The sequence below is a fragment of the Podarcis raffonei genome, chromosome 3 (assembly GCF_027172205.1).
Source record: "Podarcis raffonei isolate rPodRaf1 chromosome 3, rPodRaf1.pri, whole genome shotgun sequence".
Classification (NCBI taxonomy): Eukaryota; Metazoa; Chordata; class Lepidosauria; order Squamata; family Lacertidae; genus Podarcis; species Podarcis raffonei.
In genome coordinates this window covers 61,961,291-61,989,229 of record NC_070604.1, presented here as the reverse complement: position 1 = coordinate 61,989,229, position 27,939 = coordinate 61,961,291, and the positions used below count along the sequence as shown (strand labels likewise).

The window sequence follows — 27,939 nt, the reverse complement described above, 5'->3', positions numbered from 1 at the left end:
TTTACAGGCGCACAAAAATTGGAATAAAATCAGAGCAGAAGATCACACTAACATTGCTCTAGTTACTTTGCCAATATACAATTGTTAATAGAAAAAGGAGAAGGAACAGAACAGAACAGGTATAAAGAAAAGTTTTGCAGACTTTTATTTGTGCACGTTTTATCAGGTGAAAAAGGGTAACGTCTACAGCTTCTTTGGTGCCCAACAGTCAGCGTACAAAAATGTAAAGAATATTCACAAATAAAAACACAAGCTCAACCTATAGAAGTGTTTTCAAATTTAGTGCATATCATGACAAATCTGCTTATGAACACACAGAAATTACTGCAGAAATAAATAGAATGTCTTGTAAAAAGCAGCAATTTCGTATCTTGTAAACGTTTGTTTTTACAATACAGCACTGTTCCAAATAAAATCCAAAAGGGACTGGAGTTTATCACCGCGGCCAAGAGTTTGCACCTCCTCAGCTGTGTTGGTCCAGTTGTCCTTTTCTTCCCCACCTTCTTCTTTTTTTTTGCTATTAGTCCAATGCGCAGCAGTCTTATAAAAGGTGCTTGGTTAGGTCGCCTAACCGTGAAGTGGCAACTTATAAAATTTCTTTCCTGCTTTCAAATACAAATGGATAAATTTGTTCCACTGCAGTGGCAACAGCCTTTACGTTTGGCCCTGAGGGTAGGACAGGATAAAACATTAGAATAAGGTACACACAAAAGCTAACCCTATGGCTTCAGTTCCTTGATCGTGAATATATTTTGAACTAAACTCTAACAAAACCTGAATCGACCAATAGTCTCAATATATATCAACATTGCTAGCACTACTTAAAACTGCTACATGGCAAAGTAGGAAGTAAATTCAGACTAACCTGAAAATGCTTGTTCAGCACATGCCACACCTCACCCATGTGCACACATCCCACATCACATCTGTGTACATTCTGGTCTGATCTCCATTGTCTCACACTGACAACCAGGAAACAGAGAGGCCAGAAATCCACACAGGAAGTGGAAGCACAAAACCCAGCAGAGATGCTTTCATTTTTCAAAGAATGCTTCCTGCACTTAGTATTCTAAATTGTCTGGGACACTGCCATCGGCAAGTCCAGCAGTCCAACACATAACCCAGTTGTTATACTTTAGATTTAAGTTTTGAGCGCCCTGTTGGCTTTGAGATGAGACAGCTTAAATCAAAGTATCTCTTCTTAAATATGCGGCAATCCTATTTGCTAATGAGTTAGCTCAAGCAACCACCGAAATCTCCAAAACAAATAATAATCCAACTCTCATTTTAATCTACAACAGGCACGTCCAACTCCCAAGAGAGTGCAATCTACTCACAGTAGAAAGAGACCGGCTGTGATCTACCCATTGTCATTGCCGGGAGTTGTTGAGCTTTTTGCGGGGGAGGGTTGGCCAAAATTGTTGAGCTTTCTTTGGGGAGGGGGTCCTAAAAGGAACACGAACACTAAGGAGATCACTGAACTGTATACTGCAATTGACCTGGGACACACCCACGACTGATCTGTTGGACATGCCTGATCTACAACAATAGTTATCAGATGGCACAGGTACACAGAAATTAGTGGGAAGTCATATACACATGCTGACCTTATCAAACACTTAATTACCTGAGCTACAACACGGAGAAAGTTACTTATTCACAAAAAGGTGAATACCTGTAACTGTGATACTTCCTGTTGAAAAAATCTGTAAAGTAGCTCTGAGAGATTTTATTCTGTAGCACACTGCAGGATGAAGCTCCGGTTCATAACTAAGGAGAAATGCAAAGCTCGCTTTAAAAAATGAAAATGCAAAATAAAAAGAGAGAGAGAGAATAGATATAAAATCTACTATACCTGGCATGGGGTCTGTTGCTTTTTGTGAATTCCGGCAATCTGATTTCAAAGGGCATATTGCATACTGCTAAAACATTGACAACTTTAAAATCTGTAAAAATCACCTTTTAGAAAGAAAAAGAACACAAATGAAAATATTAGGAACTAATCTGAAAGCCAAGGACTTATACACATTTTGGCTTCATTTTAACTAAAAGGCCAACAGGGTTTAATACAACTTTGAACAAAAATACAACATAAAGGGCAATTAAAACTCTATAATGGCTAGAAAGTTTTGACAGTTCTAGGGCAAGGTAAATTTCTTTTCAGGTCTCATCACACCTAATTAAGTTAGTGTAATTTATACTGGAATTCTTTTGCTTACTAACAATGTACTAATATAGCTTTCAATTACCTGAAGGAGACCACAGCCAACTATGAAAGGCTACATTTAGGCAGAATAATTCCAAAGCTAAAGATAATAAGTCCTATTGATTTCAATGGGAGAGAATTAAGCACATTAAACCTAAAAGTGCTCAATTGTTGCTAGGGTGTGCCATTTACACCGTTTCAGAAAGGATGTCAACTTCCAGTTAACTGAAGTGCATTGACATCAGTTCAGTTAGCTTTGCATAGTTTATACTAGTGGCTACAATGGCTGTCAACAACCACAAATTCTGCTGAGTATTGGGAAATACAATCACTGTAATCATAATCATTCTTGTAATCATGTTCCTGCTTCATTTCAAACAAACACTTTTATAGAAAATGTTGATGGACTCTAACTTTTAAAAGCAACAGTTCAGTTCTTCTGCAAGTGATCTCCCTTGACTTGGCAAAGGTTTGTGCCTGCCAGAGCAAATGAGAAACCAATGTCTTAAGATGTTTTTAGTGTTTTATACTTGTTTGCCCTGGGCTCCTCTGAGAAGAAGGAAAGGATATAAATTGAACAAATACAAATAAAAGGCCTGCTTTCTCCTTTCCCTTCCCCTTTTTATAAGGCAGCACCAGCAGAGAAAACTTATGCAGAAAAAGAACAGAGCGTCACCCCTTGTTTCCTTCCCACAAGTAGAAAGGTGTGGTTTATCTCCTATGTGTGTGGTTTTTTATATAAGCACAAAACCCAGGGACTTGCAACGCAAAGGAAGAGCACTCATGATTGCCAAGCAAATTTCTGGAAATCTGCTCAGCAGTAAGCCTAATCAGCTGGTTTTCTAGAAACAGATCTCTTTAAACAGCAATTCTCTGAATTAAAAACATTTTAAAAGGCCACAATTCATCAGTGATTGAAAGAATTACCTGAAAACCTAGTTTCTGCAGACTACGAGCTAATCGTCTGGCACCAAATTTAGCTTCTTCTTCACTAGATTGGAAAAAACCACACAAGCGATTGGTTAAGAAGTTAAGGGATCAAAGGTTAAAATACAACAACACAAAAGTGATTTTATGGATGATGAAAAAAACAAAAACAATATATACCTTGTAGCTCCTGTGCAAATTACTTTTCCTGAGGACCAAATTGTTGCTGTAATCCTTGGTTTCCGAAGCTTCATTAATACTTTCTGAAATCAAGTCAGGGAAAAAAATATACTTTAGACAAAGAAACTTAGCAAAAGAGAACAATGAATTACAGGTCCAAATGCTGCCATTTTTCCTAAAGCTCATACACTTATTGTTATGTTCGTGTTACTATTCCCATTATTTGTTAATTTCATCATGGCTTCCTTCTAGATAACTTTAACCTTAGCCAAAGGGTAAACCTTTTAGATACTAATTTATTCTGTTTAATTAACATACTATACAGTATTTCTTGCAACTATCCTTTGCTATCTTTGCTTCTAACATGTAGACAGGCAGTTGTAACAGGACAAGAAATTTTTTTTATTGTTTTTCATCTATGCACTCCTGTTTTTTAAAGGCGTTAATGAACTCCAAAGTTTTGTTTTGTTTTTTAAAAACTATTTCAGCCCTTGAACTTCCTCAATAGTCATTATTTTAATGAAAGGGGAGTAAACTCATTTATTTCTTGCATTTATAGTCCACATTTCCTCCATGGAGCACAAGGTGGTGTAAGTAGTTCTCCTCATTTCATCCTCGCAACAGCCCTGTGAGGTAGATTAGGCTGAGAGTCAGGCAACTGGTCCAAGGACATCCATCACCATCAGCTTCATGGCTGAGTGGGTACTTGAACCCTGGTGCTACAGGGTTCAACTACACCAAGCCAGCTCCTAATGGCACACATGGTAGTCACACTACCAAAAATAACATTTTCCTGCATGTTTGGTCACTGAAATATCTACTGCTTATTACTGGTTATAGTACAATGGTACCTCCGGTTATAGAATAATTGCAAATTATTAATTAATCCATTCTGGAGGTCCGGTCATAACCGGAAACCGCTCATAACACGAGGCGCGCTTTCCCTAATGGTGCCTGCCGCACTGCCGGAGCGCGATTTCCACTCGCATCCCGAGGCAAAGTTCGTAACAAGGGGCATCTACTTCCGGGTTAGCGGAGTGCGTAGCCCACAGCATTCGTAAGGGGGACGGTTCGCAACACAAGGTACCACTGTAATGCACATTTTGCTTTGCTACAGGTTTTAATAACCGAATTTAAAGCTAATAAAAAGAAAGCACACTGTCAAGAACTTCACATACATAGGCTACAATCTGACACTTAGCAAGTTTAGGTCTTTTTAAAAAAAATGTTTTCAAACACCACACACACCTCTGATCAAACAAATATGCTGTATATGTCAACACATGATGTTTCCTCAAAGCTGCTGTATCTGCAATATTGAAATGACCTTCACACAAATGACACAATACTTATTAAAAAAAGGTGGGGTTAATGAAAATTCAGAATGTGTTGAATTGTGTACTGCTCAATAAACAGCTGCATTTTGTCACTTCAAATAAATAAATAAATAAATGACACAATACACAGAAATGAAACTTATCAGATCACCCGACTTCAGAAGTCTTCAACGGCACTAAAACTGAGAAGTAACTTACCCCAACATCACGCTTGTATATTACATTTGCTCCCTCTAACGCAATCTTTCGCAAGTTTAAATGACATCTTGTTCGGAAGACACAGACTACATTTGTGATTAAAATGTCCAAGGCAACATCACTCTCCGCATCCATTGGGGTGACTCAGATTAAAACCTCAAGATTCCAACACGACACCATGAAGATCACATCCTTTATTGTGGTGAAGGAGAGAAGGTATACAGGTCAGTTATCTAGAAAAAAGTCTGTTTGCCTCAATATCCTACAAGTCCTGCTTTGAAAAGCATGACAAGTCTTTGCAAAACACCTAGGGATGAATTCAGGATAGCACCAAGGAGATAATTCTATAATTTTTTCTATAGATAGTGTCACAAAGACGTGTCACTTTAAAAATAATATTATTTATTATTAGTACTGGTATTGGGTGATATCCAACTAAATCATACTCAGAGGTGACCCACTGAAATCAACAGCCTTTCTAACTTAAGTCCATTGATTTCAATGGGTATAACAATGAATGCCACTCTGTTTTTATTTTTTGCGGGGGGAAGCACTCTTTCCCTTGACCACTTATATTTGTGGAAGTTAACCAAGGAGATTTAATTTAAAATGGGAACACCAGTTGCTTGTCTTTCTGCTTTGCATCATTGCTGACTGATGGGCATAAATTGCTACCAAGACCTACATAGTCAGTGATGAGCAATGATGGGCAAGGGTCAAGAGAACCAAATGGCTTAACCCCTGCAACCTGCCAGCATCCTCAGGCTGTGACAAGTGACGTTTACCTCAAATTTTGACCAGACGGTGCTCTAAAAGCCTCCACAGACAGCAGCAACTGCCATGTCAAGTTACGAATGGATGCAAGTGACTTTGCTCTCAGTGTTTTGCTACTGAGTGGTTAGCTGTTTCTACCCCCAAATTGGACTTAACCAGCCTGCTCACCATCTGAGAAAGCTCTGCTGGGTGGTTCACTGATGGCACTGCAGTGGCGTAGCGTGGGTTGTCAGCACCCGGGGCAAGGCAAGTAATTTGCGCCCCCTAACCCGTGGATTTTAGCACTCGAGTGCGAGCGCCCCCCCCAGATGTTGCGGCCGGCCCCCCCTGCACCCCCCCACGCTACGCCACTGGGGCTGGGGGCGAGCGAAGGAGCCAAGGACCCCCCCAAAGGCTCAGCAGGAATTTATAAAATTTATTATTTGGGGAGGGCGCCTCCCCGCCCCCTCCTCTCCTTGGGCTGTAGGTGGAGCCCGCGCTCCGAGGCGCTCCAGATCCGGGCTTGGCGAGCGCCTCTCCGGGGGCTTCCAGCCGCGCTCCGTCCTCGCCCCCCCCCAGACTTGTGCTGAGAGCTGGAGCCAGCGGCGCCCCCTTCCGCGGGAGACCCTCGCCCGCCCGCCCTCTCGGAGGGTTTTGGGGAGGGCAGGGTGCATCGAGGCCCCTCAGAGCTCTCCTCCCTCCCAGTCGGCAGAAGCAGCCGCCGCCTGTGGCTGGGCCGAGGGGATGGCGGCGGCGGCGGGGTGCGGAGGCTGCCCGTGCCCGGCCAGGCGTCGGTGGCGGCGTCGGCGCTGCTGCAGCGGCTGCTCCTCCTGCGAGCAGTGAGTGGAGCGCAGCGGCGGCGGGGGGTGCGCGCGCGCTAGGGCGCAAGGTTGGCGGTGGCGGCGGGGAGCCCGGCGGAGGAAGGAACTTGTCCCTTCCCTCTGGACTCGCGCCCCCCCCAGATGTTGCGCCCGGTGCGGCCGGCACCCCTGGCACCCCCCACGCTACGCCACTGTGGCACTGGTGTCACTGTGGCCATCTATCAATCTGCTTCATTGCTTTCCAGGTCCTCAGAAAAACAAGGAACCTTCTGGGCTCCTCATGACTTTCTGGAATGATTGTGTTGATAGCCCTGATCATCCTGCTGTTCCACAGTGAGGCTGGAGCACCAGCAATGCTGCCTGGAAAATCCCTTGGAGCAAGGGCTGAAAAATCCAGTGTGCTCAGGAATCCCTTAGGTACCATAAATCCTTGGAAAAGGGCCATCTTAATAGGTCCCTATCCCTTCAGGGGAAGTCAGCTACGATCACACCAAATATCACCAGGGAGTAGTCTGTCTATGACAATAGGGCAACATACACACGCCCCTTCCACTGGCTCACTCCTAATGTATACCCTGTAGTGAAAGCCAAAGATCATTTTCTGTCTCTCCAGTCAAACATCAGGTAGAAAGCCTCACAATCCAGCTCCCAAACAAGTTTTTGTGTAAGACAGATTGAAACTCTATGGATAAGCATACACATATTTGTTGGTGCTGCACAAAGTACCTGGGCTGGTAAAGCTGAGTCATATCCAATCCACCCAGCTCACCCACCCAGGTCTTTGTAGTACATACAGATACTACACTTTCTAGCTCTTCAAGAGGCATTAATCCAATTCCCAAGCCTTGATGCTTGTATACATACAAGTTTCTAGCCTTTAACCTTAACAACTGGCTCTGCAGGGCAACTGAACCACAGCAGTCTTATGTGATACCTCATAATAAAGGTATATACATTCCTAGAGGGATGCTTCTTTAGTAAGGCATTCCATATGAAGGCTCTAAAGTCAAGACAAGCTTCTCTCTGGTCTTCAGTTGCCTAAACTCAGATGGTGGTGGCACTCAGAAGAAAGCCTCTGGTAGGCATTGTAGTGTTTGGGCAGGTGGGCAGGATTGAAGTCATTTAGGACTTTATAGAAAACCAGGACTCGGAACTGTGCCCAGAAACAGAGCAGAAAACAAGTATAGCTGTTTAAGAACTGGCAAAATGATATGGTCTCTCTATAACCAACCCAAGTTAGTAACCTTGTAGCTGTGGTTTGTACTAACTCAAATTTTTGAGAATCTTCAAAGGCAGCCCTATATACACAAGTGATTACAGTAATCCAGACTAGAAATTACGAAGGAGATGAACAACTCTGGCCAAGCTTTATCCAGAAGGGGTTGAATTAACCCTAACTTGTGAAGGGCGCTGCATGCCTGAGCGCTGCCACTTGGCCCCTTCCAATGACAATCCTGGCTCTGTCGGCCACCCCAGAGTGCAAGCCCCGTCCTTTACATGAGCCGCAATCCAATCGAGAACGAAAACATCTTTCTTGTCTGCACATAGGCTAATTTCACTGCCATACCGATATGGCACGGGAGTTCAGCGTTTGCCATTAGGAGAGATGGAGGTGGTGGGTAGGTGGTGCTGGAGGAAGAGAACTCGTGTTGTTTTTTTAAAGGCAATTCTCTCCTAAACCCTGTTGGCAGTGATCAGAGCAGGTCCCTATTCCTAAAGGCTCCTGGCTAATCTGAGTCACCCAGGGTTGCCAGGAGACAAATCAGAATCTGCGGACGAGGGTGGGGGGTGGGATGCTGGGTTACCTGCTCTGCTGCCCCCTCCTGCGCTTCTTCCCTCCCTACGGAGGAGGGGGCTGCGCTTCACATGCAGCGGTATGCGCGGGGAAGAAGGAAGACGGGGGAAGCGGGGCGGGCGGAGGAGGGAGAGAAATTCCCCCGCCCCGGGTAGAAAAGCAGCTGCACAATTTTGCTTAGTTTTAGGACACACGAATCCCGCCTTCTTTTCGGTGCTCGGTTCCTTCTCAGGTGCAAGAAGGGGCGGCGGGAGCAGGGAAGCCCCCCGGATCTGCCCCTCCCCCCTCTCCCCCCCCTGCCCGGCGGAGGTCGCCTTAGCGACGCGAGGACCGTTACTGCCGCGCAACGGCCGCTGATTCCTCTCCCCTTCTCTTCCTCACCGAAATCCTATAGGCTCCCGCGCAGCCCAGTTGCTGCGCGACCCGTCGCCGCCGCCGTTCCAACACGACGCCGCCGCCTCCTTCTCTAGCTGTTCCGGGTCTCGAGGCCACCGAATCCCCGCGACACAATAAAACATCACAAAGCGCGCGAACACCATAGACAGAGCCCGCATCGCCGCCGCCTAGAGCGGCAGCCGGATGTCCTCGCTGGAAGGTGTACTTCCGGATAACGGCCGCTGGGGCGAGGAGGGGGCGGGGCGAAATGCAAGGTGGTGGGATTTATTCCACGGAAGGGGGCGTGGCTAGCCCGGAGGCGCGGAATCTGTCTTCCGGCGCGAGTTCAAGGCCTTGGCGGCGGCTGCTCCTCCTCCCCACGCGCTGCACGTCTTAAATTGCGAGCCTTAAAATAGCGAGGGGTTTGCACGGCATGGAGAAACTGCAGCGATTGGTTGTTTAGCTTGCCATTCGCACTGGCGCTGCCTGATTGCCTGTGGAGCTGGAGTAAGCGTTGTACGCCCGCCCTGCTCCAGGGATAAAAGGAGGGAAGGCAGAGCGCGCTAGCCGGTGAGGCTCCACGAGGTTCATCTTGGTTGGTGTGCGACCGACCCTGGTGCCTTTTTGCTGCCTGTCTGAGGCTGGCGCAGGGCTTTATGCTGGGATGGAGTCCCTCCCAGTAATAAGAATAAGGTGATGTTTTATTTAAATTTAAAATTTTAATTTTTAAAAATATATTAAATGATGCTTTTGCTCGCTTGCCCTCCCTCTCTTTGATGGGTCCTTTGGGGCAGGGCCTTTCTCAGTCACAGCAGGGGGAAATGAAGGCAGGGGAGATTTAACAGTGGTAGCCTGATGCTGAAATGGGAGATTGGGTAGTTGTGAGGTGAGACAAATTGAGGGGGGGATGCTTCGTGCTTGTTGGTAAGTGGTGCAAGCAAATTCATGTCTACTCACAAGTAAGCCCTATTGAATGCAATTAAAATTATTCTTATTTAATCTTTTATATTTTATTAGGTTTTATAGGTTTTATATATGCTCAAAGCTGCCCAGAGTGGCTAGTGAAACCCAGCCAGATGGGTGGGGTATAAATAATAAAGTTATTACTACTAAAGTGGCTTACTCATAGGAAAGTAGTTAGTTGAACTGAGTGGGCCTTCTTCGTGCATAGAATTGCAGCTGGCCCTCTCAGTGAGGAAGCAAATGCAATTTGACACTAGTAAATTACTTAAATTAGTTGCAAAAAGATTAAATTGTTAATCACATACAAGTTTAATTAATATTTTTACATCTACCACTTCCTTAAATGTTGAATGTGCCCCCCAAACTCCATAGAACATTAATATATTGTCCAGGAATATTAATGGTTTCATTGAAGCATGCTATCATTGAGTTAAATTTCATATAATTTCATATAATTTAGATTGTTGTTCATTTTGGCTATTGGCGTCACTGCACAGTCTGCTTGTTCAGATGCATGTGTTCTGTTCTACTTTGCATGTATAGGAGCATCTGTCTCATGTACTGGGACTCTCGCCAGTACACACTTACTTGGGAGCCAGGCGTAAACATTTCTTTGTCAAGTGTGTGAGAAGAACATTGTAGTGGCTTGGCAACAACCAAGCATTTGTTCAAGCTAGGTTGACTTTTATTGTTGTACCTGGCAGGATCACAGCAGGGCAGAGGATGCAGAACTAGATGCATCCCCCCCCCCATTCAGCGGGGCTCTTCTTGTTCTGTTAAATCTCCCAAATGCAGAAGGAAGGGCCATATAGCTCAGATACAGAATACCTTCCTTGTATGCAAACGGTCCTAGGTCCAGTCCTTGGCATCTCAGGCTGGGCGAGACTTCCTTTCCAGTGGTTCCTCGAGAACATTCCTGGAATGAAGTGGCTCCTTTCTCAGCTGACTTCCCTGTCTCTTCATTGTTTAGACTGATACACCATGGATTGCACCAGTTTAGACTGAAACACCCTGTTTTACATCATCATCCTCCTCCTCACACTTCTTTCTCTTGGATTTCAGGAAATAAGTCACCTTCAAAATATCCTCTTGAGAGAACAAAGGAGCAGCTGCAGGCCAGTCAGAGCTCAGCTGGCAAGGAGTTGCCTACTAGAAAAATTAACCAATAAACTGAAACTGACACGGGGACAAACAGAAGATGCCTTTATCACATACACAGCCCAACAAGACAATGACAATAATCCACCAACAGCATACAAATCAATATGGCTAACCTGATCCAAAACACCCACCCACCCCACTCACACGAAAACAAAGATCACCACAGCCAAACACAAACAAACAACCACACCCTAGGCCAACCCCAACCTCTCTCAGCACCAAAGGAACACAAGTGAACAGCACAAGCAACGCTGACACCAAACCCTATATACATTAAGCATAATAGAAACATCGCCACCCACCCCCACCCATCTTCCCTCCCTCCACCCCCTTTTTTCCCCTCTCACCCTAATGTCTCAACAAATGAAACGGATTTGTAAAAATGTTACATGGAAAAAATACGAGAGACATTACACTTACTTCTGTAAAACAAGAAAATCTTTAATAAAAAAGAAAAAGCTGGCAAGGAGCTGGAGGGCAGCACAGCACAGGTGGGCATGAGAGGCAGGCAGGCTGTGGCCTGTGGGGTAGGACCCAGGGTAGGAGAGGAGGGGGCATTGTTACTGTTGTGATTCTTTGAATAAGAGAAACATAACAAGTATTTCCATTGTTTTCTCCATAGAGGATCCTTTGCCGTTCGTAAGTGTAGTCAGGATGTTTGCAGAACCCCAGAAGCAGAGGAGGCTGTCAGTGTATAGGGCAGAGTGTATCCAAGCTAATAAACAGCAAAATACACAGGTTTCCATTGCTACTTTTCTCATTCCTCAGACCTCCCTCGAAGCAGACCTGGTATATGGTTCAATTATTTGTGTTGCCAATGTAACATTGGCTATATTATAGCTTAATGTTGGCTATATTATACAGTCAGCAAAGATCTAGGCAGTTATCTGCAAATTGGTCCTGCTTATTTGAGGCACTTTCTTTGATTTTATTACAGTCTTCACCCATACCAATTTTATAATTAAGTAATATACTTCTAAATATGTCAGTGTACAATACAGTGTGGCTAAATAACTACCAGCTTTTGCAATCCAAAAGCTTGCTACATATTTCAAAATTGCTTTTATTTCCTAAGAATTAAAGCAACTAATCTTTTTCTATTTAATAGCTGAGTTCATATTTTGTGCACTACTAGGACTCCTTTTATGCAGGTTACAGCTGCGGAGTTGGTGCACACGTATCAGACTGTTAAACACAACTTCAGTTGTAACAGTGCTAATTGTGCATACGAACTGAACCAGAAGATACTGCAGGACTGAGCTATGGGAGAACAAAATATGAGACCTTAGTAAGGGATGTTCTTGAGCCAAAAGTTGTTGAAGATATGGTGAAAAAGTTGAAATCTGAAAGTTGAAATCTTTTTCTCCATTCAAACAGATGCCTCCAACAAGGAAAACAGAGAAACCTTCCCTCGTGCAGTGCAGTTCTTCACTTCTGAAAGTGGAGTCATGAACAAGATGATTGATTTCATTGAGAATCCCAAAGGATTGTGGATTGCATACTGCACACTTTAAGAAAACTGGGATTGCTCAATGTAAACTTCAGTATTCACAGTTTGGTCTACACAGTGTTGAAGAAGAAGAAACAGAAACAGAAGAAGAAACAACCCTTTGTTGGTACCGCAAGGCTCATATTGTGCATAACATGGCTTTCAGTTGAACCATGTCTCTGCTCCTGCTTCATTAGGCTTGTTGAGGATTTTCCCAGACTACTCCTCACTAGCTGAAGCTAGACATTAATGCAGAAGTGCAGGATGAGGAAGACAGTTATGTTGTGGAGGTTTATCTCCTTTTTTGCAATCACATTTTTTGTCCCTCGTTGTAGATACTGTTAAGCTTGAGGCCAATAACACCACCTGCATAGAGCTATGCTATTTTGTATTCCTTTAGAGCCAAACTGGCACAGAGATGTGATGAACAGTTTGTTGGAGACCTGACCAAAGTCAAGCTGCAGCGCCTTTCTCCAGTTGATGCAAACAGGGCAATGGGAGAATTCATTTTATTCATTGAGACTGCCATTGCATTGAGAAATGGTTTGCTTTTTCAAATTGCAACTGGCTTTTCTGCCTCCAGCCCCTCTCCCTCAAAGATGGCAAGTTCATCTACAGACACATTGAAAAGGTCTATGAAAATCTCAGCTTCACTACCAGAGTGGACATGGATAAGCTGTATGATGAAAGTGTAACAGCCAACTGCATTCTGGAGCAACTTTTAAAGGCTGCTCAGTGAAAGAACAAAGTTGTGGCTGCAAAGTGGATGGCTATATTTACAGCATGTGATCTACCCACTTTGCCCTGTGGAGTGGATTTCCTCCATGATGTTGAACAAATGGAGTAATGTTCAGAACTGGTGCTCTGTGGAACTGATAAAAAGTGAGATCCTGATTTCTCTGAACTTTGAACTGCCATGTGCCGAATTCCACTCTTATTTTGAAGGACAAAGCACTGCTAAATGCAGCAAGGAGTGACAGTAGTCATGGAAGGTGAAGTGGAGAGAAAGACAGACTATTGTCTCAAAACAGAGGGACTTCTGTGGCCCTTTCCACAGAAATAAAGATATTAAACACCATGTTGAGTTGCTTCATGTTGGTTTGTGTCAAACCAATTACAAATCATAAAGCTTTTGTTTTTCTCCATTGAATAAAGCACTGTGTGCCATTGTAATGACCTTGAAGTCATTTCTGCACCATGTATGGCAATTTTTAGTGCCCCAATTCCCCTGCCCCATCCCTTATTTTGCCTGACCAAAGGTTGCAACCCCAACATTAGTCCAAGATGCTCTGGTTCTATTAATTTTATGAAAGCTGCATTTCTGACTGTTTCTTCAAACTCGGGAAGCAGGAATCCTGTAGGCTCTGATGACCCAGAACACTACAGACAATCCTAAAACCCTCTTTTGTGTGTGGGGGCAGGGACTTCCATTGGCAGTTTGATTCTGCAGGTAGCCCAAGATATTCTGGCAGAGGGAACTGGTGTGGAGCTGAAAAGTGAGCCAGGTCAACTGCAGGGCAGGCACACACGGGAGGTATGGAATGCAATTAGCTTTTTATTAACAGAAAACAACACAGCAGAGTTTTCTGGTTTGCCTTAATCCAGTTGAGACATTGCTGAAACTGACCACTAGCTCCACCCTTATCCTCCCCAGTCTTTCACTCTGGATCCCTCCCATGCAAATGGAGGCTGCATCGAGGGGGGTGAGCTCCTCTGTGCCTGTCTGGCCTGTACAGGACTCTATTCAATTGGGGGGGGGGGAGTAGAGCCAGTAGGACTGGGACTGTCCTGCTGCTGTGTAGCAGGGCCAATCTCTGACTCCTCTCTGAATCTGCACTCACACCATGACTAGGCCTCTAACCCTGTCCTGGAAGGCCATCTTCCTGGCCTCCCCCCATCACTCAGACCCTGCTTCTAGCACCTCCCAGCTTGTCCATTCTGCAGACTGCTGTTTAGTGTACCACCACCAGGATCTGGGATCTGAGTCTTTTGTGTCCTCCCTGGGGGGCTCTTGGGCAGGCGGTTCCCACCACTCTTCCTAATCCAGGCAGCCCTTGACAACTGGGCAGACCATCCTTCTGATCGCAGCACGGAGCTGCCGGTTGGACTGCTCTGACTGTTGTGCCGCCTGGCCGAAGGAGCAACTTGTGCAGAGTTTATTTCTGCTTTGTTGTGGAATGTACATATAGATATAAATAGTGAGGCCGGTTCAGTCTGTTGAGGCTGGGAGGAGGACTTCCCTGCCTGAGGGCCCTGTTTCGGCCAATCTCCACCTGGCCCAGGCCGGCTATAAGAACTGTGGCTGCGGCTGCTAACCAGCAAGGATGAGGGTATTTTGAGGGAAGTTTTGTTGGGAGTTTTTGCTCTTGTTACTGATATTAACTGAGATTACTGATACTAACTTTTTGTATCTTTATTTTCATGTGGAAATTGTTCAGTTTAGTTATGTAGTTTTTAATGTGCTTTATTTTTATGACTACTTATGTTTATAATTATGAAAATCTTTTCATCTTGTAAGCAGCCCTGAGCATTGTTTTAACTGGAAAGGCAGCATACAAATAAAAAATGGTGGTGGTGGTGGTAATTGCCAGTTTGGTCATCTGAGTTTTTGCTGTGGCAGCTATAAATTGAGAGAAGGGTTGAGGAAGGAAGGATGAGGAACTTGCAGGCCCCAAACAAAGAATTGGGGGCTGGCAGAGAATTATCATGATATGAGCTTAGCAGAAGCAAGGCTGAGGGGCTTAACAAGAAGGTGTGCAAGGGCAGAAGAGAGCTATAGCTCTTGAATACAGTTTTTGGAGTTCCTTTCTGCCAAGGATAAGCGCAAGCCAAGGTCTGTGCCAAGGTCTTCTTTTTGTAAATAATGGAGGGCTTACAATTGACTTTCCTCTGCTCTTTTCACACGTGGTCCACACATTAAAGCTTTGCGTCTGAACGCTCTTATTTATGTTTGCCTCAAAGCTTTCCCTGTGAAAACCCACCCTTTATCAATCTGCAAAAATCCCAAGTTGAGGTTTGCTCTCATTCAGCTTGAAAGAGTGCAATTTTGCAGGGAAAGCTGGAAGGTATTAAAGCTCAGACCTCTACCTGCAAAAGGCGGGGCAAAAGTTAAGTTGAAAAGTCCAGAGTCTATTTTATACTATCTGTTTATTTTTGCATGTAGCATGACTGCCACCCTGTGGCATTTGAAAGTAGAATATTAAGTTACATGCAAGTGAAGTTGCTGACCCATGAATAAAAAAAATGATGGAAATAATTTCCAGAAAGGTTCCCGTGTTCCCATCTGTTGCAGCAAAAGTAACAAAGAATCTTGTGGCACCTTATAGGCTAATATAGTTATTACGGCATGAACCTTCCTAGGTTTGAGTCCAGTTCATCAAATATATGAAGTGTAATCCTCAGTTGGCAGGTATGCACACACATGGTTATAAGGAAGGAAATGTAGAGGTCTGAGTTAAATAGCAATGAAATGTAGAAAGCACAGTCTGCCAATTCAGTTAGAGCTTAAATGTATGAAAAACAAGCACAGTGATCCTTCAGAATGGTAGTTGTTGGTAATCACTTTAGCATTGCTAACAGTTGAGGAAATAGTTGTCTGTTTTAAAGTAGTTATGAAGGCATGTTAAGCTACACAATCCACAACTTGGTGCAAAGTTGTTGTTTTTTTAAATTATTTTTCCTTTGAGCATTTCCTCAAATGAACCCTTTAAAAGCCCCAAGGTGGCTGTTAATATATTCTGATAAGTTCCACTTCAATAAGCACCCAGTTGTAACCTGAGATTATAGCTCTTTATAAGAAGTTGTTTGTATCGTTCAATCATGCTTCTTCATACTAGAGTCTGTCTCCTGTATGCAGACCTACATTTGTGGATTCAGAGTTCATTTGTTTATTAAAAGCATTTTTATTCCGCTTCTCAGCCAAGAAGTGGCTCCTTACAAATGTGAATGATAAAATAGTCTCTGCTCTCAGGTGGGGACTGCAGCCCAAAGCGCCTTTGCACAAAGCTTGGGAGTGGGGTTGGTTTGGATGAAGATGTCTGCTGGCACACAGGTCTCCATTTCACACACCAAAGGGGCAGGAGGGAGGAAGTGCCACTAGCGAGATCTCTGCCAGCTGCAGCTTGAAGAAAGACCTGAATCGGGGAACTCCAGGGGTGGGGAAGAGCAGAGCTAGTCTGGGATCTGCTGGCCTTCCTGCAAAATATGGATCTAATGAGCAACCCCACCCCACTTTCTGGCCAGTGTGAGCAGCAGGGCTGTGGATATGGCAGTGCCCCCCACTGCTTTATTAAGCCTTGCTCCTGCCAAAGCCAGGGCACTGGTTGCAGCCTTACAGTCTAAAACACATGACACATAAGGAAAAAGGCTCTGGAGGGAGGAGGGCGGAAAAGGGAGAAACTAGAAGAAGCATAATAATCCACAATACGTTTACAGTGGTACCTCAGGTTAAGAACTTAATTCGTTCCGGAGGTCCATTCTTAACGTGAAACTGTTCTTAACCTGAGGTACCACTTTAGCTAATGGGGCCTCCCGCTGCTGCCGTGCGATTTCTGTTCTCATCCTGAAGCAAAGTTCTTAATCTGAGGTACTATTTCTGGGTTAGCGGAGTCTGTAACCTGAAGCGTATGTAACCCGAGGTACCACTGTATATCAGAAAGGAACGCTGTGATGCAAACTCAGCTGATGTTCAACAAACAATTCCCAGGAAAGATTATAGAATCCAGAAGAAAGACTGGTTAACCTGCTTGAGCTGTCCCAATTTATGTGATTTCCAGGAGATATGTCAAATAACCAGAGGGGGTTCTGGCATTCTTCATTTACAACTTTTGTGGTTCCCATCACCATTGATCTAGTGCACTGTTTACACTGAGGCTGTGGGTTATGACCGTAACTACAGCTAAAGTGTGGGCGCCACAGAAAGCGGGAATTATCTCCTCCTCTCTTCCCCATTTATGAAACGAATGGCATGCATCAGCTGTCAGGGTGGCCATGTGTCCTCCTACAGGGGACAGTTCTCTGCTTGACAGGTTATCAGAGGACAGCCCTCTCTTTGAAGGAGTCCTCTGTTTGAAGGGGTTTCCAGTCCACATCTGGTTTAAAGGTAAAGAACTCCAAGAAGGGAGCATGTGCGGGTGGGTGGGTCTTAGCAATGCCCAGAAACAGCACCTGGAGATGAAATTCTGTTTCAATAATTGTCATTACAAAATTGCATCTATGCATACAATTTAGCATATTAAACTTATATGTATGCTCTTTGTGTTGAGGCATTTCCTTTTCTTTGGCAATGCATAAGTGGCTACCCTGGGGGTGGAAGGATCAGTCAATTTCGCTTCTCTCAGTTTCTCTTTTTTTCCATTGTAAAGGTCAGGTCTCCAATCCCAGAATACTGTTCCTGGCAAACCCGAGATCGCTAGATGGAAGAATGTTTTCTAACTGTGACTGCTTTTAGAATGTTTTTAAAACAGTAATTGTTTTTAGAATGCTGTTGCTTTGCTTCTCTTTTTAAAATTGTGGATCTGTTTGAAACCCTGGGCTCCTTTGGGAGGAAAGGCAGGATGTAAATTCAATAAATGCAAATAATCCCAATGCCTACATTTGACCAGTCACCATCAGCCACAAGTATCACCATCTAAAGCTGGGGTAGGCCATTCGGTACTTTCCTGATGTCATTGGACTGCAGCACATTTGGTCAAGGGAAGAGAAGCATTGTCGTCCAGCAACATGTGCAGGGCAGCACATTGACTACTCCAGATCTAAAGTAGTATGGGGTAAGAATTTGAGTTTCAAGTCATATGCAAGGGCTGCAAGCAGTTAGGTATCTCATCACACCTATCAGTGAAATGTGTTATTCATACTGCTGCTATTGGGGGCTGGCTTCATTCACAATGTCAACTATTTCTACCTTATATATTGTCAGTGTGCCTTCTGCATGTCCAGGTTAATTAATTAAGGCTGCAAGCTTCTACTCCACTGTAAATATTACTTGTTTCCAGTTAATTCTCACCACTACAATCCTAGCCTTTTAGCCGATTTTTCTCCAGTAAAAAGAAATTGGAGTAAAAATACAATACTTGCTGAATTTTGGGGTTTTCTGCCTCAAGCACCAAAATACCTTGACTTCTAGTGCAGTGCGCCTTGACTTAGATGGTGGGTTTTTGGTTCTTTGCTGTATTTATATCAGACCTTTTTCTCCAAGGAACTCAGGTGGCATGCAGGGTTCTGTCTCACCTTATTTAATCCCAGCAACATCCCTATGGGGTGGGTTAGGCACAGAGGCAGTGCCCGGCCTAAGGTCACCCACTGAACTTCATGGCCAAGGTGGGAATTTGAACCCTGCTCTCCCACATCCTAATCAGACACTCTGATCTCCCCACTGGGGGACACTGTTGATACTCTGCCTCAGACAGCAAAATGCCTTGGGCAGGCCCTGTACCTTGTTCCCTCAAATGTCAGCATTCTTAACATTCCATCACTTTTTATTGAAACACAACATTTAAACAGCCATTGCCATGGGGTTAGTTTTTTTTTAAGTCTTCTATGTGTAATCAACCCACTTATGAGATCATTTCATGCACTTGAAAAATGGGTTCTGGTTCACAAAATCTTCTGCCACAGGGAAAGTCTTTGGACCCATGTAATTGCACACTCCTCTTGATTGGTTGGCACAAAGTTTGTGCGGAGGTTGTACACTGCCACTGTTAGCTAAGCTTTCATTCTCATTTGTGCTGAGATGATGTGGAGAGAGCCACTCTCCTCACAGTGACACTGCTTGCCTGGATGGCAGTGGGGGGGGGGGATGATGGGACAGCGGATTGGCCGATGGTGGTCCTTTCAGTGCAGCCGCTCAGCCCCAACTTTACCTGCTCCAGCCCCATTCAGGTAAGCAGCAGTGAAGGTGGTGTTGGCAGGGCAGCTCCACGATTCTGCTCCACTACATACATTGCTACTAAATAATAATAATAATAATAATAATAATAATAATAATAATAATAAAATTATTATTTATTTATTTATTTATTTATTTATTTATTTATTTATACCCTGCCCATCTGGCTGAGTTTCCCCAGCCACTCTGGGCGGCTTCCAATCAAGTGTTAAAAACAATACAGCATCAAATATTAAAAAGTTCCCTGAACACGGCTGCCTTCAGATGTCTTTTAAAGAGAAGATAGCTGCTTATTTCCTTCACATCTGAAGGGAGGGCATTCCAAAGGGCGCGCGCCACTACTGAGAAGGCCCTCTGTCTGGTTCCCTGTAACCTCACTTCTCTCAATGAGGGAACCACCAGAAGGCCCTTGGTGCTGGATCTCAGTGTCCGGGCTGAACGATGGGGGTGGAGATGCTCCTTCAGGTATACAGGACCAAGGCCGTTTAGGGCTTTAAAGGTCAGCACTGACAGCATCATTACACGTCACTTTCCAGTGCATTTTCTTGCACTTTTCTTATCACATTTTTTTTAAGTGTGTTTGTTGCTTGGGAGCACCAAATCCCCTTCAACTGTGCAACCTCAGTTTGCTTGTGTATGAACAGATCTCTCATGGATCTAGATATGGATCACATCTAGAAAACAGTGTCAGTTGGGAAGCAACTACTGCATGACTGTTATTTTGACCTATGTCCACTGGTTGGAGCTGATGACAGCTATAGTCAAAAGCAGCCAGTGGGCAACAGCTCTTAATGACATCTCTCCATGCTACCAAATCTCCTTTTGTTTACTTGCATACTTTCTACTGGGCATTTGTACATTTCCAAATCATGCTTTTCCCCTGTGATAATGTTATGACGTATTTCCCTTTCTTCCCAAAAGGAGAACGGCAATAAAATATCTAGGCTATTGAATTGAACAGAACAGAAATATATAGAAAAATATATATATTGAAAGAGCAAGTGAAGCGGAAATTTAAAGCCCCTCTGCTGGGAAAAACAGTATAAATAACCGAAGACATCTTGTAAACAGTGCGGTCATAACCTTGAAACATTAAACAGCTCTCTGGGATCTGGCGCATCAGCTGCCTCTGGACTGAGCTTGTTCAGGGGAAAGAGACCAGCACTTTCTGTTTATCTCTCGGCTTAATCTCCCACCGAGTAACAAATCAATTCAATGCAATAGAAAGAAAGTTGTTTAAGTTAAGAAGCCAGAAGGCACCATACAGCTGGGCAAGCAGAGGTATACCCCTCCCCCAAATGCAAATCACTCTACTTCATCAGTATTCCTTAATTCTCCTTAGCTGCAGCCCTGGCTCCACCACCTCCTAAGGTGATCATGTCTATATCTTTGAATCAGGTTTTTACCACTCATGGGCAATGTTTCCTTCAAGCCGCATCGCAAAGGGATTAGCACCAAACCTGTTTAGATAGCCAAGGCTCATATGAAGTAAAATAAAGATGAGAATTCATTTAAGAATATACCACAGCAGGGGAACTGTGGTTTGTGCATTTCCAGCAGTCCATGAGCAAGATTAATATGGTCCATGGAGTGTTTGTATTAAATATTTCATATTGGTTTTTAATCGTATTTTTACTGCGTCTTTTCTTCTGTTGTATTTTAATGTATTACAATTTGAATTCTATAGAATTCGGGTTGTAATACAATGAAATGAAATATAAAAAATGAAAGTAAAACTATAATTGAAAAGCATACGGCAACCAGCACCACTCATTGCAATTGCTAAAACAAACAGAAGAAAAAGCATTAAGGAAAAGCATTAGGACTCCCAGCAATTTCCAAGTGGCTCAATGGCAAAGGATTTTGGGAACCACTGTACTACAGAATGCTATGTGTTCACTTGAGAGCAATTACATTTTTTCTTCAATGGATTAGGAATGGAGGATGTCAAGTTACACGAAGTTGAAAGAGATCCGAGCCAGCAAACCTCTTAAGAAATTAAGCATCGCTAATATTTTATACTGAGATTATCACTGAATCATCAGTGTATGTCTGTGCATATAACAAGGCTTCAGTGATTCAATCATCATGCACTGAACAACATTGTTTAAGTACCTTCTGCGATGCATAGAAGGCATAGATTTGGTATGTGTATTTGGGGGACATCCTGATTTTAGAAAATTCTGACAATACCTTTGCCCCCCCAAACTGTGATGCAATGTCTGTTAGTTAATTCTGGTCATTTGTCTGGCAGACAACAAAATGAGACACACTTCTGATAGAAAGCAAGCATATGGGACGCTCTGTACCAACTTCAGTGAGCCTAGGATTGGAATAAGGAGGATGAAGAGTGGTAGCCAGTCAGGATTGTCTTAGTGCTTGCCAGGAAATATAAGTGTTCATGTAGATGCACGACCCATTCAACTCGATCCACATCAGGTGGATAACAGAGAAAGCAAACATGCATCCCAGCAAGTTTTCATCAGATTTATTAAAATTCCATCTCTTTCCTGAGCTTTAAAGAACATCTCACCCAGGTCGGTCCTACAACACTTCCTCAAGGTGCTGAAGCTTGAACTTGGGGGATTCAAGGTTTGGGAGTGGGGAGATTAAGGCTTTTGTGGGGGGGTTTGCATTTTTATTCTACCTTTTTCTCTTGAGTTGGAGTACATGGTTCTCCCTCATTTAGTCCTCACAACAACCTTGTGAAGTAAGTTAGGCTGAGAAGCAGAAACTGGCTCTATTGACTGCATCCCCTGGAGTCTCACTGTCCCCACATTGTTTCTGGATGGTTGGGGGATCCTTCATAGAATATTTAGGGGTAAAGGTAAAGGGACCCCTGACCATTAGGTCCAGTTGTGACTGACTCTGGGGTTGCGGCGCTCATCTCGCTTTATTGGCCAAAGGAGCCAGTGTACAGCTTCCGGGTCATGTGGCCAGCATGACTAAACCGCTTCTGGCGAACCAGAGCAGCACACGGAAATGCTGTTTACCTTCCCGCTGGAGCGGTACCTATTTATCTACTTGCACTTTGACGTGCTTTCAAACTGCTAGGTGGGCAGGAGCAGGGACTGAGCAATGGGAGCTCACCTCGTCGCGGGGATCCAAACTGCTGACCTTCTGATCGGCAAGTCCTAGGCTCTGTGGTTTAACCCACAGCGCCACCCGTGTCAGCTTAATTTGATACCCTCTATAATTTGGTTTTCCAAAAAGTAACCTATTCTACATAAAGGAAGGTCCACACCTGACCGAGGATGTTAAAATGTAAACTCATAACTTTTCTCCACGTTGCACCCAGATCCTAAACACATTATGTGTATGTGTCATTGAATGTGGAGCACATCTTCAAACAAAATGGCTTAAGAGCAATCCCACTGAAAGCAAACAAAGCCAGCAACCTAATTCTAGACACACATTGGGCATCAAATCCCTTTGAAACCATAGAACATATTTCCCAATAGGAAACAACTTTTTTAATCCTGCAAGCACCTTCCTTACAGACAACTCCATTGAAATAAATGGTGCCTACCTCCAAGCAGTTCTCTTCCACTTTCAATCTTTGCATTGGCAACATTCAAAAGGGACACACTCTATACTAAAAGACATAGTTTGCATCTTCAGTAAAAAGTGCTCCCTATAGTGTCTTCAGTACACGGGCAATTTAAAACTGTGTTTCCCACATCCATTGCCATATTAACCATGTTTGCAAATGATAAATCCTAGTCTTAGGCTATAATCTTATATATTGAACTTACTTACTTATGCACAGGAGTCTGTTAAAGTTGTTAATAGTGAAAATGTTTCAGAATCTAGTTCCTCCACCTCGATCAGTTTCTGGATTGAGCTAACATCACAAAACATCTGATTCCACAACTAATGTCACAATGCATCCACTTCCCAATCAAAACTCTCATTACACTTTGGAGGTGTGTGTGTGTGTGCTTTCTACAAGTTTGGCAGCCCCTGTGCTCTGTTTTTCTAGCCCTCCAAACCACCCACCCCGCAAGGACACAGTCTAGCTCTTCTTAATTATAAAAATAAACATTTTGCAATCTAGGGTCAAACAATTTTGCTTTGTGATGCATCACGCCATTTAAAGGTTTGCAGATGAACTGATAATATGGTCCTATTCAGCAATTTCTTTTTTAAAAATACTGTATCTTTTAAAAGAAACCCAAGCCACTATATGTGCTATTTTCCTTTCCTGCTAAGGACCAGTGATTTTTCCCCTTTTTTAATTGAAACAAAATATAGCAAAGCCTGTCTGAAGAAAATATATCCATAGAATATCTTTAATGTGAATTCTTTGAGAGAGATGTGACTATCGAAATAATTGATTCTAGGAATCGCAGTCTTTCACAAGAAAGGGGGGGGCACACAAAAACAGACAGTGGCAAAGTCTAGGAGGAGGAATCCAGAAAACAGTCCTTGAACCAGCAAGGCGTTGTTGCAGGATAGTCAAATATATACAAGTTAATAAAGTTAAATACGTGCACTGTGGGATTTCCCCCCTTCTTCCTTTGGCATGGTGCATTTGGTCTCCTCTTCAGATTTAGTGTGTGTTTTTATTCCTCACGGGGAAGCGATCTGGTCGGCTCCTTCCTTTCTCATCACCAACAGTCCTGCACACGAGTAAGCCCACATACTTGCATGCACAGGCAGAAACCGCTGCATGCAAACAAGGTTGCTGTTCCCAGGCTTGGACATCTTGGGTCAGGATGCTGTAGGGCCACACAACCGAGTGGTGCTCCCTGTTTCTTTCAGCTCGTTCTCCGGTTTGCCAGCAACCATAAAGGGCCATGTCTGGAGCCATAAGGGAGAGAGGGTGGGGGGGACAGAAAAAACAGAATAAGAGGGAAAGGAGAGATGAGAGAGAGAGAGAGAGAGAGAGAGAGAGAGAGAGAGAGAGAGAGATCAGTGTGCTTTAAATGGTGTAGCACTTGGACGGCGATAAAGCAAAGCCAACTGTCAGAATTTCATAGACTACCCAGGTGTTCTTTCTAAACAATGAGAAGAAGTGGTTAGACTAGACAGTTTCAGCTACTGAGCGTAACCAGGTCTTTAAGATGGCTCCGCCGTATTGTCTGGAATCACAGCGCAAACACAAAACACTTGGTCCATAAAAGCATCTCTCGCTCTCTCTTTGCGCGCGGGTGCGCCCTCTCCCCCTCTCCCCATAGTTCTCTGTAATCCTCTGGGTGACGGGTCACGCTTTATTTATCCTCGATAGCAAAATGTGCCACGTTCGGTTAGAAATGATAATGTTTCCCTAAAGCATATTAATTGACACGGCTCACACAGGCAGATTGTGGTAGACAGATTTAAAACCTGTCCATTCTCTACTGGGTAACGTCAAGGCACGGCTGCTGCTTTGTTTTGAAAATGATAACAGCGCTATCTGGTTCTAAAAGCGTTTCAGAATTGGCCATTTCGTTTCTCTTCCACGATATACTTGGCTTTTGGTTTCCAAAAAGTTCCTTTGAGGTGAAAAGCCCTTCAGCTGAACGCAGTAGGTGTGTAAATTTTAAAACTGCAAAAGCCCATTATATCCGCTAAATTTCTTTCCAAACATAAAGCGTTACAATTACTTCAGGTTGCTTTTTATTTTTTTTAAATGTGCAAATACTTATAATTTAAAAATCTGCCCAGCCTTTTATGCTTGTTACAGCAATCGCTGCACTACCATCTTATGGTTTAGAATAATATTAAACAATAATACAATAACAATGACCAAATTAACATAGTCCGGACATATTATATAACAAAAATCTTATCTTCAATCAGAACATATTTTGGAAACATTTTTTGTGCTTCGTTGCTTTCTGATTAATGGGACATCTTTTTGCTAAAATAATTATACTCATATAAGTATGGACACCAATATTGTGTAAATTTTTGTTAATAACGAATACATTTTAATTCAAAAAGGATTCTGTTAATATTAACATATTTAATTGCTGTTTCTGTTTTTGTAATCGTTTTTGCTTATATAAAAATGACTACTTTTTAAATTTTCCAGAACGACAATTTTTATGGAAAATAGAGAAAGGAATGCATTTTCCCCCATGGTACTCATTCATTTAAAATAAAAAGTCTTGGACTTTTAAAACCTGGGGGATGGAGTTTGTTCCACTGAGCTGTAAGGATTTGCTTTTGTGTTTTAAAAATATAAACCATTTTAGTCGCTGCAGCAAGCTATTGAGTTTGCTACCCTGTCCCTTCCTACCTGGGACTAAGCCCCATGGAACGATATGGGATTTACATTTGAGTAACCACTAGACAGGCATTGGCTTGCGCTGTAAGAGATGCTAAATATCTCAATTCCTGGGGACATTACTGGTTACACACCCACTCTTGAAACGGGGTTTTAAATATATTTTTATGCCTTATGGTTGCCCCATTTAGAATCTCCCCCTGTCCTCTTAGTTATCTGGAGGTGGGATGCAGACGGTTCCCAAACATTCAAAGCCGCCCTATTGCTACTCCCCCTCCCTTTACTGGACCCAGTGGTCAGAAATGTGAAGGTGTGTCATCGCCCGCGACCCCCGGACAACTGGAACTGACAGAGACTCCTGACGACAGAACATGAAAATAATGGGGCAGCTGCACGCTGACCTTCAAAATTCGTTTGTTGTTGTTTCATCTTGAACTTCCAATAATAAAAGTTACGACGTAGGGTTGGAAATAGACACGCGAGGTCGCGCATTCCGACGTTCGACGCCCTTCAGTGAATTAATCGGGCGTCTCTCGCAGTTCAGTTAGTGTCCTCGGCGAGAGAAGCGCATCTCGCCGTTTGAATAAAACGAAGCGGGTGGCCCAAGTGCCTAACCTAATTCTGTGGCGCCCACCCAAGCCCCCAACTTCAATCCTGAGCGAGAGGGAGGTGAGAAAGGACCGGCTCTGAAAGAGCCTCGCTGTGTCTGAAGCAGGCTGCCACCCGGGGTCTAGTCACCAAAGGCGACTGGAGAGGACTTAATGCGAAGTAGCATCCCTCTCCCCTCCCTGCACTTACCCCGGAGTGATTCAGCTCGGCTGGAATGACGAGGAAGGGAGGAAATTCCCAGCCCAACCGTTCCAGGCCGTATTCGACGAATTTTTAAAGCAGCAACACCAAGGGTGGTTGGGGTTCCTTGGTTTTTTAGTTATGTATTTTGTGTTCTCTTTTTGTATTTTTCCTGGCGGTATACAAATTTAATAAATGACAACAGTAACAAAAAATTAGGTACAGAGAACTGAGCTCAGGGAATGACAGCTCCTCCGAATAAATAAAACAGCAGAGCAGCCAAGCGAGGTTTGCTAGGCGGGGTGTTACTCTCAGAACCCCTGGAGAGCAAGCGCGTCGAGGGATCTTTGGGGCGCCCCACAGCTCCTGCCCGGCTTGTGCCAAGTGGGGCGGGGGCTGCTGCTTCTCCCGTTTCCTCCCACGGACTCCGGGTCGTCTTTAGGTCAAACACGTCCGCGGTGGTGTGTGCTTTGAAAAAAGAGGCTTTCGTGCCGTCGGGGCAACACTGGGGGGGGGGGGAGACCAGAGCCTCCACTCAGCGGAATGACCGGGGCTGATGGACCACGTTTCCAAGCAAGGACGATAACGTACCGTTGTTACTTAAAAAGCGACAGACGGGGAGGGCCGGGGATGGTAAAGTTTCTGCGTCTAAAAAGAAACCCCAGCTACCCGGAGCTGCCTGTAAGCCTGCAGCAACCGACGTGACCCCCCCTCCCTCCCAAGCGAGGTGGTGGGAAAGGGGAGAAGGGCAGAGCTGGAGGTATGGGCTGCTTTGCGCGAAGGGGCCTGTCAGGACTCCGCGCTGGTCCCGGGCGCTGCCTCCCTTCCAGTCCGCTTACCAGGTTGACGGGGTGGATGTAGCCGTTCTCGTACTTGTCGCTGGCCAGGATCTGCCGGAGGTGCGCGATGTAGCTGGAGGCCAGGCGCAGCGTGTCCAGCTTGGAGAGCTTGGTGTCGGGCGGCACCCAGGGCAAGGTGGTCTTGAGGCGGGAGAAGGCTTTGCTCAGCACCCGCATGCGGGCGCGCTCGCGGGCGTTGGCCGCGTTCCGCTGGACCTGCTTGCCCTCGGGGCCCAGCACGCCCACGCCGCCCAGCGGGCTCTTCTTGCCCGGCGCCTTCTTCCGCTTGCCCGACGAGGGGGCGCCGCCTCGGCCCTTGGCAGGGGAGACCCGATCGCCGCCGCCTCCCCCGGAGCCCTCGTCGTTGCTCTCGTGGCAGCGGTGGGGAGCCGGAGGCGCCGGCAGCGGCCGCGGCGTCGGGGAGCAGTTGCGCATCTTCAGGCTGCCGTCACATTCCAGCATCTCCCCCTCGGGAAGGTCTTCTGCATCGCTCAGGGAGCCCGTGGACATGGTGGTGGCCGGCAGATGCCACCTGGGAGGAGTGGGCAGCCGCAGGCGGGTGAGCCCGCCGCGCCTCGGATCCCCTCCTGGACCTCCCTCCCTCGCCCGCCTTCGGACGGTGAGAGGGAAGGCTGCGAGGAGTTCGACGAGGCGGACGCCGGAGTCATTTATCCTGGGGGGATGGTTGGGGAGCCGGCCGGCCCAGGGGAGGGGCTTCCCCGGGGCTGGCCACGCCAGTCTCTCCCCACCCTCGTTCCTGGGTGAAGCAAGAGGGACTCCCGAAGTAGATCAGGGACAGGAGAACTTCTTAGCAGGGGTGCCACCTTCTTCACTTCCCTTGGATTTTGTCTCTCTCTCCTTTGTCACCCAGTCTAGCTCCTTGGATGTCTCCCTAGAGGTGAGCCTTTCTAAGAACAGGCCTTGTTGCTTTCAGAACTGAATGGAGGTCTCCTATTTCAAATATCAGGACTCTCTCTCTCTCTCTCTCTCTCTCTCTCTCTCTTTT

General features: G+C 44.8%; 2 protein-coding genes and 1 long non-coding RNA gene across 6 annotated transcripts; 1 reads left to right on the top strand and 2 right to left on the bottom strand.

Annotated features, from left to right (window-relative positions):
- Window positions 1-122: 122 nt before the first annotated feature.
- Window positions 123-8,804, bottom strand: TBPL1 (TATA-box binding protein like 1). 3 transcript variants are annotated; one of them, XM_053381966.1, is made up of 7 exons: window positions 8,599-8,804; window positions 4,849-5,040; window positions 3,314-3,396; window positions 3,134-3,197; window positions 1,856-1,959; window positions 1,676-1,770; window positions 123-666 (listed from the first exon to the last, which is right to left on the bottom strand). In XM_053381966.1, the coding sequence occupies exons 2-7, from the start codon at window positions 4,981-4,983 to the stop codon at window positions 587-589; spliced, it is 561 nt and encodes a 186-aa protein (XP_053237941.1). In that variant the 5' UTR covers window positions 4,984-5,040; window positions 8,599-8,804; the 3' UTR covers window positions 123-586. The 3 variants fall into 3 exon arrangements, with proteins under 3 accessions (XP_053237941.1, XP_053237943.1, XP_053237942.1); XM_053381968.1 differs by having other exon boundaries at window positions 1,628-1,770; window positions 8,599-8,803; XM_053381967.1 differs by lacking the exon at window positions 8,599-8,804 and adding an exon at window positions 8,228-8,482.
- A 150-nt stretch (window positions 8,805-8,954) lies between these two features.
- On the top strand, window positions 8,955-13,373 carry LOC128410557 (uncharacterized). 2 transcript variants are annotated; one of them, XR_008329538.1, is made up of 3 exons: window positions 8,955-9,285; window positions 10,618-11,207; window positions 12,094-13,373. It is a non-coding gene; the product is annotated as an uncharacterized LOC128410557 (long non-coding RNA). The 2 variants fall into 2 exon arrangements; XR_008329539.1 differs by lacking the exon at window positions 8,955-9,285 and adding an exon at window positions 9,347-9,551.
- A 9,983-nt stretch (window positions 13,374-23,356) lies between these two features.
- TCF21 (transcription factor 21) lies at window positions 23,357-27,658 on the bottom strand. Its single transcript, XM_053381965.1, has 2 exons — window positions 26,934-27,658; window positions 23,357-23,894 (listed from the first exon to the last, which is right to left on the bottom strand). The coding sequence occupies exons 1-2, from the start codon at window positions 27,441-27,443 to the stop codon at window positions 23,805-23,807; spliced, it is 600 nt and encodes a 199-aa protein (XP_053237940.1). The 5' UTR covers window positions 27,444-27,658; the 3' UTR covers window positions 23,357-23,804.
- Between the last annotated feature and the right edge of the window lie 281 nt (window positions 27,659-27,939).